Source organism: Hyaena hyaena, unplaced genomic scaffold, assembly GCF_003009895.1.
Source record: "Hyaena hyaena isolate Hyena2069 unplaced genomic scaffold, ASM300989v1 scaffold_629, whole genome shotgun sequence".
NCBI classification, from domain to species: Eukaryota; Metazoa; Chordata; class Mammalia; order Carnivora; family Hyaenidae; genus Hyaena; species Hyaena hyaena.
In genome coordinates this window covers 640452-652493 of record NW_024081262.1, presented here as the reverse complement: position 1 = coordinate 652493, position 12042 = coordinate 640452, and the positions used below count along the sequence as shown (strand labels likewise).

The following is a 12042-nucleotide window of genomic DNA, read 5'->3' as shown; positions in this document are numbered from 1 at the left end:
TCCTCTGATCGCTGCCCCATCCGTGTTAATTACAGAGCAATTCACCTGCAAGGTTTACTACTTTATCCTAACAGTCATGCTAAGAAAAGCAAAACTTCCTGCTTTTTTAAACACAGAATGAAAGGAAATGTTTTAAGAGTACATAGTTCAACAATGACTTGACTTGTCGCTAAAATAATTTAAGATAAATCACCATTCTAATTACAAACAAGTTGAAAAAATGATTTTCTTAGATAAAAAACAGTCAAAAATCAAAGAGAAGGGCATAGACTATAGTACCAATTAAATATTAAAATAAAATACACTCTGTGTAACCATAAGTGAGAAAAACATACTGAGAAAGACATATCTTGGAAAAATTCCTCGCACTGAGCTCCCTAGACTGTTACTATCTTTCAGTTGCTTATTTAAGGGGGGGGGGGGAATCCCAAAACACTCTCTTATCTCAAACCACAATACAAAATAAAAATCCTTTTTTCGGTTCCCTTGATGGGCCATTGGAGAGAATAAACATTAAAATGGAGTGAACTTTAAACTTAGACAAGTAAGCATTCCATTAAGATAATTAATTTAATTTTGAAAAACAGCCAGTAATTACTTCTGAAAATATACAGCAATGAGGGGGTAGACATAGCCTCAATTCCGTTAATAGCTTTTTACTGGAGTTTCTGTAACAAAGAATTATTTCCCTGCAGTTTCAAGTATGGAATGAAGGATAGAAAGGGACCCACAAGCGAATCAAGTTCACAGGAAACTTCTTTTGAAATGTTGTCCTGCAAAAAAAGGGGGGTTATTTTTAATCAAATTTCTCCAGCTATTGAGCACCAGCACTGACAGGCCAGTGACCAAGCAGGAGCAGGTAAATGCAGAGCCTTAGTAGAACACAAACCCCTAGCAATCCCGGACAACTCTGACTGGAGACCTTTAAGGGTTTTCTTAGTCACCACCTCTCATCTCTACTATGCTATCGACCACAGAAAAATCCNGGGAAATGTAAAGTGGCTAATTATCTTCCAAGTCAAATTCCAGGCACTACAAAGGTGATTTTAGATCATATATGCAGTCCCTCTCTCTTTGGCCCTCCCCTGCTCATGCTATCGAGCAAACTTAGTGCCATACCTTCCTTTTTTAAAAAAAAAAAAAAAAAAAAAAAAAAAAAAGCGAATGGCGAGCCCACTATGGAGAGGACTAAGAAAGCGATCTAAATTAACGGGGAGTAACAACTGGGACAATGAACCAACTAGGAGGTTTTGTTTGGCTGGCAAAACTTGAGGTACATTGAGCATTATAAAGATTAAGAAGTGTAATAGATTATAATACATTTTAAGAAAGTTTCCAGGCGTGGGGGCCACGGCACCCAAAGAAAACAGGTGGGGCTGGGGGCATTCTGGGGCCAGGGACTAGGGAATGGCTCCTAAATTCACAACATCCTTCCTCCAGCTGGCCAAGGTGTGTGCACGGAGCCTGTGGGCCTTGAGCCAACCAGGAGACACTGGGCTGAGAGAAGTAATGGGGGACCCCGTGACCTTAAGAGAAGCCTGGAAAGAGAAGGCAGCAGACTCTGAAATGGAGCAGGGAGTCCAGGGCAGGGGAGGGGTTCCAGGGGAGGAGCCCAGGACTGGGCTGGTGTCCTCACTCTCTGAACTGTGAAGCAGCCCTTCTGTGAGGACACTGCCTGTGGGGCTGGGCTGAGTCCGCGAAAGGAGATCTGGAATGACATTCGGCGATGCGCCACAACGAGGAGGCTTCAGGGCCACCCATGGAAGCAAGAGCCAGCCACTTAACGTGTCCGGGCCTTAGTTTCTTCACGTAAAAAAGTGGAAGCAGTTTTAAAATCTATCCCCCGAGGGTGCTGGGACAATTCCATGAGGTCATGCACATAAAACCTTTAGCACAGTGTTTGGCAAATAATAAACACTCAATAAATGGTGACTGCTACTGCTGGAAAAAGGTCTCCAGAAGTCCACATTCACACGCACGCACGCACACAGAAACACACACAGACACAGACACACAGTGGGGTGAAAGGGATTCTTCTTTACAAAATATTAATTTACAAGGAGAAAGAATTTAAAATTTACCATTTTACCATTCCACTGTATCGATGGCATCAACAGAGGCTAAAACGAAAGAATAAAAAGCTGTTGGGGGCCAAGTGATTCAAGGGTCAAGCATCAGCCACAGATCAGTGAGCTTCCCCAATAAAATGATACAACTGTAAGTACACAACAGCCCCTAGGTAGTATTTTTACTAAAAATGCTTTACCTGAATCTAAACATGAGGAAACAATCAGACTAATCCAGATTATGAGACATGCCACAAGACTGGTCTAGAATCTTCCAAAATGCCATGGTCACAAAGTAAATGATTTGGGGACTGTTGTCCCCTAGAGAAGATGACAGAGGCCTAGTAACAAAGACATCTGTGAGTGCTGAGTCATAGACTGGAGGAAATCTCCTAGGCAGAAAATGTGCTACCACAGACAGTCCATTTTGTGGACTCAGAATAAGGAATACAAATGATACACGAGATATACAGATGTGCTAATGGTATCGTCCTTCTACAGGAAAACACCCTCGTTCACAGAAGGTGCCTGCTGACATATCACCAGGTAAACCTTCCTGGTGCCGTTTGGCACACGCACTAAAGGCAAAACGGTCACTGCCAAGTGTACATGGTGAGTACACAGTGTTGCTTTCACTATTCTTTCCACTTCCGTGTAGTTGCTGGGGTGGGAAAGGATGATGTGCCCTTCTGGCCAAAAGATGGGCCATTCTTGCTCTCAACAAGTATTTGTAGCAAAAGCTTATAAGTGAATATATGGAAAGAAGCAAGAATAAAAAGAACAAAGAAAAGAACTTTTCAACCCAAAGTTTGTCCATAACTCACTCCAACGATGTAAAAATGAACGAGATTTACTGCAGGGGAAAGACCTGTACAGAGAGCAACCCAAGAAAGGTTATCGCTGTGGGGATAGCCTCATAGTCCCTGGGCTGGTCTTTAAGGGGAAGATATGTAACAAGATGTGTCATCTGGTGACTCCCGTGCTGAGGACTCTATTGGCTTACCCTGCACTTTCACTCACAGAATGGCAAGAAAAGGAGGGGGAGAATCTCCCAAATCTGACTTATTATGTTAACTTTCTCATACAAGATCCTGTCAAGAATTTTTTCTGAATTGGTCCATAGTTGACTAGGAAAAGTAATTCTAAGCAAATTAATAAGGGAAATATAATTTCCTGGAGACTTGTTTAAGCTTTTGAAATAATTTTTTTTTAGAGATTTTTAACATACTATCTCACTGAAACGGATGCTTCTATTTTGTATTCTAGTCATTAAAGTCACCAAGGTAGGGGACCTTGCTCAGACAAGTTTTCTTTAGTTATTTCAGCATACTTTTAAGAAGTCAAGCTGTGTTTAAAAAGCAATACGCTTTAGGTTCTTCAAGTAATCATGCAACTGACCTTCCAAAGTAGAATGAATCTCTACTTTTGAAACAGAATGTGCTGCTCTCTAAGATCTTGACCAAAGCTCATGTGTGCTATTTACATGTGCACACACGCGTATGTGCAGGGAGTATACATGTAAACAAAATTTTAACAAATGATATCAAATAGTATGTATAGCTCACCATAACATTTTCTATTCTCTTCTACTTCCTAATAGAAAATGTTGACCGTAGCTCACTGAATTGATTTCACTACACACTCACAAGTCTGACTCACAATTCGAAAATCACTGGACCAGGCTGTGGTATATGTGATGTTGTGATTATAATAAGAATGATATATTTGGTCTCTGTCCACTATTTCCGGCACAGAGAATCCTTGAGAGATTTCCTAAGCAAGGAGAGCAGCAAAGGCGCCTTTTGTTATGTTAATGAGGTGACTTCTGGAAACCACCTAAGGATGGATGGGGTGGTTGCTAAGAGAACCAACCATGCGATCAGGTCTGAACTTTCAGCCTCACTCTCACAGGCGGCCAATGATCTAATCAATCATGACAAAGCTTCTGTAAAAAGTCAAAAGGATGGGGTTGTAAAAGCTCCCCAGCTGATGAACACATGGAGAGTTGGAAAGAATGTGCACTAGGAGGGCACGGAACCTCCACACCCTTTCCCTGTACTTTGTCTTACGCATCTCTTCTATCTTCCTGTTGCTGAGTTCTGTCCTTTATAACGCACAGGTGGTCTAGTTAGGTAAAACGTTTCTGTGAGTTCTGTGAGCTGCTGTAGCAAAGTAATGGAACTCAAGAAGGGAACTCTCGGAAACACAGGTGACAACCTGGATAGGGGGTGGGGGAGGAAGATGTCCTGCAGGGCTGGAGGCCATCTCCAGGTAGACGGTGTCAGGAGGGAGTTGAATTGTTAGAGAATCGCTTGGAATGGGGTATAGAATTTTACAAGCCAACACCCACACACGAGGCTCAAGGTAAGTGTCAGTAGACTTCAGTGACCAAGGAAGAAAATGAAGTCTGGTCGGGGAGCCCAGAGAGCAAGGGAGAAGTAGAATAGAGCGTAAATATGGGAATCAGACCATAGACAGAAAGGACTTCAGACTTTCACGTAAAAATAAGATGAACTTGAGGCTATAAGTTTTTTTTTTCATTTTGTTTTGTCTTCCAAACGGAACTTTTAGTTTGTCCTTAATGAGTATAAACTGGCTTGTAATCATTTGGTGGCTGCATGTGCTGCCTGTATCTTCTGTTTCTAGGGCCTGTCTTTCCATTTTAAGACACCTTTTAATAAACAGATGTTTTTAATTTTAACTGGGTAATATTATCAACCTTTTTTTCTTCTGGTTTGAGCTTTCTGTGACCCATTAAGAAACACTTTTCTACCCCAAGATAAAGATTCTTCTTGTCTTGTTTTTTTTCCTGAAAGTTTTAAGGTTCTGCCTTTAATATGCTTTTTGGATTGACACTGCAAATGATAAGTGGATCCAAGTTCATTTCTTCCACAAGGAGAACCACTAACCCCTCAGGAATACTTGCTAGCGGCCATGTTTCCCCCCCACGGATCTGTGTGGCCCTCTGACCTACATAACTGGATCTATCTCTGAGTACTTTATTCCATTGCTCTAGACAGACTAATCGATACTGTGAGCTAGAGTATTAAATAATTTGAAAATGTCAGAAGTTCAGAAGGCTTCTGTGAGACTGTGAGAGTGGCCACAATGAAAGGAGAGAAACTAGCTGGGAGGGAATATGGGTGTTCAGGTAAAAAAACAATGAGCGTGGTGGCAGTGTAAGTTCTCCTCTTCTATAAGAGTAAAAGTTAAGACAATGTTAGTGAGGCAGCACTGAAAAGATGTGGTTATGGAAGGAGAAGGACACAAGAATAACTGAAGGAATCCAGGGTACCTCGCTAACGCCAGACCCCCAGTAACTGCGTACACGATTCTACTCTTCACTCAGACAGGACAGAAGTGACAAGGAACAGGCCCATAAATACATTTTTGCAATGTATTCTTTTCAATTACCTCATTTTCAGAGCAGATTTAGGTTCACAGAAGTTATAACTTCTGAAGATTAGGAGAGTTTTTATGTGTAACGAAGATATAAAAACATAAAAAGTCATTCAAAATCCTACCAGCCAAATTATGACTAATGTAATCATGAATCCATCCAGTATTTCTGTGAATGCACATATAAGCATTTTAAAACACAAATAACACTGTGCTATCTGAAAATTTAAAGTTCTTCTTTTCCTATTTAGTGTGTATCAAAGAACTTTTTCCCATATCCCCACTTAATGTTTTGACTGCATCATTTGTAATGGCCGCATGGTACATGTCATTGCATAGCTTCAGGAAAGAGTTCACTTTAGTGATCCTCATTTGTTTGGTTAAAGTTTTAGCGGTTTCCAGTTTTGATTGTATACACGGAGTCACCATGGTATTACAATCTATCAGTTAAGACAGTTCCTCTATAAGTTATGGAATACCCAAATCAAAGCGGTCTGAGTAACACAGGTTTTTATTTCTCACTTAGCAAGCCCAAGGTTAGTTGGGTGACCTGGCAATATCAAGGTTCTGAGTCAACACGTCTCTGATTCTCACGGCCTCTCTCGTATCCCATTTCCACACCAAGATGACGGCCAAAGCCCCAGGATGCTCTCATCCTCACACAACCATGTTCAAATGCAGAAAGAGGACAGTTTTCCCTTCCTGGGTCTTTCTATTAAGGAGAAAAGAGATCTCCCTACATCCCACGGCTGGACTTGGACAGGGTCACTGGCCCACAGCTGGACAGAGCACCTGGACGGTGCAGCCTCCACAGCAGCAGGTAGGCTGAACCTTAAAGAAACAGCCAACAAAACCTGCCTTCACATCTCTCCTTCCCTCACAGGCCAGTCTGCAGCTATTAGCTGAAAGAGACCCCAAACCAGGTGAAACTTCTCCTTGCAACAGTTCCTTCTCCCAGACACTCATTTGTACAGAGATGTGCCTACAACCCAGAAACACCCGGGGGGTAAAACACTGCAGCTTTGCTTCGGAGCCACAGCGGCACTGCCCCTGCTGGTCACAGAAGATAATTTGGGTGCCTGGATAAACTGTTGCCTTTTTATAAACCTACTAAGAAAAAATGATGTATAAAAATCACAAGGGACACAGAATAGCTGTGGAGCTGCCTTAAAAAGGGTTCAAGAATGTACTTTTTGAGTCTTCTTTAAAGAGTTTGCATGTAAGGGTCAGTGCTAACACTTATTAGAGCAACATGATTTTTTCAGTGTGTAATATTACTACTATACCTCATGAAGCAGTTGCTTTTTACAAAGCAGAATGGATAATTATGACTTTCTCCTGATGGAGAAACGGAAGCAGAAAATAAAGAACACCATTTATCATAAAACAATGAAAAATTTTCAAAAATAGGACTCTCCCAAATATAGGCAATCCCTATAGGTTCTTCTGTCCCTATGCCTGGCCCTCCTCCACTGGGATCCCCTTCCCCACTCACCCACTGCTGCCTGTAGTTTGCCTAGCCTCACACATCTGCTTTCACTGGGTAACTGCTACCCCGATGCTTGGTTCATTACCCAAGATTAACATGGTTTATCCATCTTTGGATCTGCCCCTCCCATGAAATCACGAGCACAGAAGAAGCAGGGACCAGTTTTTAACCATCACTGTGCCCCAAAACTTGCAAGGGCGCTTGTATGAACAGGAAACAAATACAGTATTCTGAGGGAATATTTACTTGCCTGGATTTTTTTTTTAAATAAGACTATATGAAGGGAGCTGCTAGCTCCAGTTAATGCCTCTTAATATAAACAATATTCCAAGCAGTCATTGTCATGAACTGTCAGTTAAAGCTAAAATGTTTAACATGGCAAACTTGTTTTCCATAATCCCTATGATGATATCAACAAAATGTAGCTTTGATTTTTGTTGTTATTGTTTTTAAAATTTATTCTGAGAGAGGGAGAAAGCATGAGCGGGGGAGGGGCAGAGAGGAAGGAGGGGGGGAGAGAGAGAGAGAGAGAGAGAGAGAGAGAAAATAATATCCCAACCAGGCACCACGCTCAGTGTGGAGCCCGACACAGGACTCGATCCCATGAACTGTGAGATCATGACCTGAGCCAAATCAAGAGCCAGATGCTCAACCGACTGAGATGCCCAAGCACTCCTTTTTGTTTTTTTAAACCATCAACAGTTCAAACCCCCTGCCCCCACTCCCACCCCCCCCACCACTGGGGAATATTAGAAACAATTCAGTACAAACTCCTGCTCTCCAGGCTTCTGATCGACTCTCTAGCAACGTCTCCCTTTCCTGCTACAAGCATCCGCTTTCAGCTACATGCATCCCACCTGCTACTTTATGATCACAATCACATCAGGATCCTGTGCAGCTCCACTCCCATAAAACAGGCTCACACACTTTTGTGTCATGGGCCTTCTGTGAAAATAAGTCCAAAATTTCTCCTCTCAAAAATGTACATCTATCCCATTCACCCACCCAGAATTGTGACAAAATTTCAGGGAGCTAATGGACAGCCTATATCCAAGAAGATCCAAGGACTTGGTTTAAAAGACCTGATTTGGTGGTGGTGTTTATAACAACTTTGATTCTTACGTGTGAGAGTAAGTTACAACAGACAAGGAGAAACACAGGATGAGGCAGGAGTAACCAAATGATCTATGCAACTTCTGCACTTCAGACAACTTAGGCTAACCAGTTAGTATGTGCATCAGGCACACCCACTTCCATTTCCCTCACTGAACTCCAGGCACTGAACACTGGACAACCCTATAGTGGATCTTGGGAGAAAGAGACTATTGATCCCAGTGTAAAAGGAAGAAGAACACAGAGTCGAGGGAACAATTAAGGGACAAGTGTAACAGAATGCTTAGACGTGTGAGCTCTGAAGTTGGTCTAACTTTGAAGCCCACTTCCGCCACTTCCTCCTTGTGCGACCTATAGAAAACTACTCACCCCTTCAGAGCCTTGCTTTCACTTTTTGTAAACCTAAGAGGGTAATACTATCTCTCACACGGGGTTAATGTGAAGATTAAACAAAGTCATGCATGTGAATCCTTAACACAGTACTAACACAAAATAAGTAAGAAACATTTGCTATTTTTACTTGCCTTTTTGGAGAAAAGAATATAAGCCTAGGGACATAAATCTAGAGAAATAATGGTAACACTAAAGGCTCTCTAGTTTTAAAATAAAAAAATCCATAGTTGCCAAAATAACTAAGCTTAGAAACCATATTTAGAAAACCAGATCGTGTTTTAGTGGCTATCTGCTCCCACCATGCAGCCTACAGGTGAGAAAACTATTAAGTGAAATTCCTAAGATCATACATAGTATAAGTGACACTCGGGACTGTGTACTTTCTACCAGTCCAAGAAGCTTCCTCTCAAAACTGTGTGTGGTGGGGCGGGGGCAGGGAGAGATGGGGGTCAAAATGCAAAAATTGCTCAAAATGGAGTATTGTTCACTTAACAAATATTTATTAACCAGATATTTATTAAACATAATAAACTGCCGCGTGTTTAGTGAACAAATAGTTACTGAGTACTTACTGTGCAAATATTTATGGAACACAATGAGCTACGTCTGTCCCGGGCCCCATGGCAGGAGACGTGAACAAGATCTCACTTGCTGGTGAAGGGAGAGTGACGCATTCGTGAACAAACACACGGTAAATGCTGGGACAAAAACGGACCAGGCTAACGGGCCAGAAAATGAACTGGGTAAAAGAGCTACTACAGCCTGCCGGGCAGGGAAGTCCTTTTTCAGGAGATCTCCGAGCTCGGACTTTAAGGAGCCTGAGGACGACCATGGCAAGATGTGGAAGGCAAGCCTTCTAGGGGGTAAAAGGGCTGAGGCACAAACCCTCAGTCACGAAGCAGCCTGGGGTGACCCAGGGACAGACGAGGCCAATGTGGGAACGTGGGTGAGAGTCAAATGAGAGCATGAGCGCTACATGAAGCCAGAGAGGTGGGCAGAGTCGGCTCACGCAGTGCTTTGTGGGCCGCGGTAGGACACTCCGACTTCATTCTAAGCAAAACCAGCAGCCCTCACAGACAGGTTTTAACAGGGCAGCAAGCTACATTTCAGAAGATCACTCTGTGCTGCGTATAGAATGGAGTATAGACAGACAGATACGCAAACGAGTCCAGGAGTGGACCCACACACGTACAGGCAGCAGATCAACAACGGTACAAAGGCAATTCAATGGAGAAAAGAGTTATTTTAACAAAAATTTGCTGAACAATTGAATTAAGTGTCCATCAAAAAGAAAGAAAACAAACTCTACCTATATCTCATACCATACTCAAAATTAACTCAAACTGGATCACAGGCCTAAACATGTAACTTTTAGAAGAAAACCTAGAACATTTCTTATGGTCTTTGGTGAGACAAAGATTACAGAGAGAGGACACCAAAAGTCAAGAGTCATGAAAAAAAAATCATAAATCAGACTTCACCAGTGTTAAAAATTTCTACTCTTCAAAAGATGCTGTTGAAAATGATTAAAGGATAATTGCAGATTGGGAGAAAATATTTGCAAAATATATAAACGATGTATACCTGGAATATTTTTTTAAATACTCTCAGAGCTTAATAAAAAAAAAAAAGAAAAGAAAAAAAACCGACTCAAGGAAAAAGCATGGCAAGATATGAGCAGAAACTCCTCAAAGAAGATCTAGAGATTGCAAATACGTCATTAGGTGTTACAGGAATGCATAAAAACAGGAGTACCACCATCCTATCAGAATTGGCTAACAGCCTCCCAAAGGCTACAATTCCTCGTGCTGCTGAAGATGCAGAGCAAAACTTCTCTCACATCATGTACTAGTGAGACTGCAAGGCTGTATGGGCACTTTGGAAAACATCGGGTCAGTCACTTTGAAAACCCACTAACCGTGTTAACTCAGCAATCCCACTTTTAAGTAGTTACCTAGTAGAGAGGAAAGAAATCTTCTATTCACTTACCAAAACTTAAAAAAAAAAATCTGCATGTTAATATTTATTGGGACTTTGTTCACAGTCACAAAAAACCCACAGCTAACTCAACTATCTTTCATGGCATAAATGGCCAGGCAAACTAGTCAATCCGTACAATAAATAGATCACCGTTCAGCCGTATGAAGAACTATGGACACTGCAAGCACACAGACCAGTCCGGTCCGTTATGCTAAATGAAGATGAAAATGGAGAGGACCACACAGCGTACTGACATTAATTCCATGGATAGGACATTCTCAAAAGGTTCACTCTGGGGGAAAAAAAAGGTCATGGGCACATGCCAGGGTCTGGGGTATGGAAAAGAACTGGCTATATATACAGAGCAAGGGATTTTGGGAGCAGGGTGGTAGGGAAATATTCTCTTATTTCAATAGTGGGGGAGTTACATGACTGTATTCGGCTGTCTAAACCCATAGAACTGTATGCGAGAAAGGGTCAACTTCACTTTATATAAATGAGATCCTGAAAAGATTTATCAATAATGAACGTGTATTGCTAGATTCCTAATTCCAAACATAAAAAAATATAAACTTATAAATGTACACAATCTCATTTTTATTATGTTCTCTATTCTGTTTCTCTTTATTCTGTTGTCCTTGGAAACTAAAGTGCCATTAAAATTCAAACGTGTAAATTAAAAGTTGATTATGTGTAGTAAAATGTAAAACCAAAAAAGCTTACAACTACCAAAACCTTCTTAATAAGGAGGATTCAAATGTAATTTGAGGACCATTTCAAAATACACTTCAGAAAACGTTGAACAGTATCATTCAAAGAGAACTTAAAATGTGCCCCTTTGATACGATTTGGTGAATGTACTCAAATATTTGCTAAATGAATGGAGGAGCAGATGTAATCATTAGATTATTCTTACCATTCGATAAAAGGTTCTAACCTTTATTTAGGAGAACAATTAAGTTCACAAATGCATTCTTTGGCGGAAGATTCCGAAAAGGATTTCCCAGGGAGTTTTGAGGAGGACACATAGCAATAGTCCTTAAACCCCTGAGGTGCCTGTTGGGGGGGGGGGTGAGCCTGCCTCCTCTCTCCGCCCAGCTCCGAAGGCACAATTTCAGGCTACGTGGGAGTTGACGACGCTGCCTGTAGGGTCACTACTGGGAAGATAACAGAATCAGAAAAAGGGATGCAAAACAGAAAAATGACACAAACCCCCAGCCAATGAACAGGGATAACAAAATGTAAGCTCGCAAGCTGCCTTGAGTGAGGCCTGCTTCCCTGTATAACACTTTCCCCAAACCCCTGGACCCCTGCACAGGTTCAGCCTGCAGAGCTCAGGTGTGAATGAAATGCGAATGAAATGCGGTCTCCAGGATCTGGGGAGCTCCACTTTCCCCTGAGTAGTGGAAGTGCAAAGCCCACAGGCCTTAAACTAAGAGGGGATGCACCCACTCAGACACATTCTGCAACTCTTGTCACACTTTTGCTGGGCTCTGCCTTGAGTGGTGGAAATACACATATTAACAGGAAGGAGGGAGCGAGAAAGAAAAAGAGTAGCCCTTCAGGTTGACAACAATGAAGAAAAGACAAAAGGAAAAACTG

The 12042-nt window shown here is 41.8% G+C and overlaps 1 protein-coding gene across 11 annotated transcripts in view; it reads right to left on the bottom strand.

Annotated features, from left to right (window-relative positions):
* Positions 1-12042, bottom strand: part of TLE4 (TLE family member 4, transcriptional corepressor) — a 139559-nt gene that overhangs the window by 75643 nt on the left and 51874 nt on the right. Inside the window, exon 1 of one of the 11 annotated variants that reach the window (XM_039257643.1) lies at positions 2082-2115. The exons of the other annotated variants lie outside the window; for them this stretch is intronic. Coding sequence (XP_039113574.1) covers positions 2082-2111 — 30 coding nt within the window. The 5' untranslated portion in view covers positions 2112-2115. Of the gene's footprint in view, positions 1-2081; positions 2116-12042 lie in introns of those variants that run through there. 11 annotated transcript variants of the gene reach the window in all.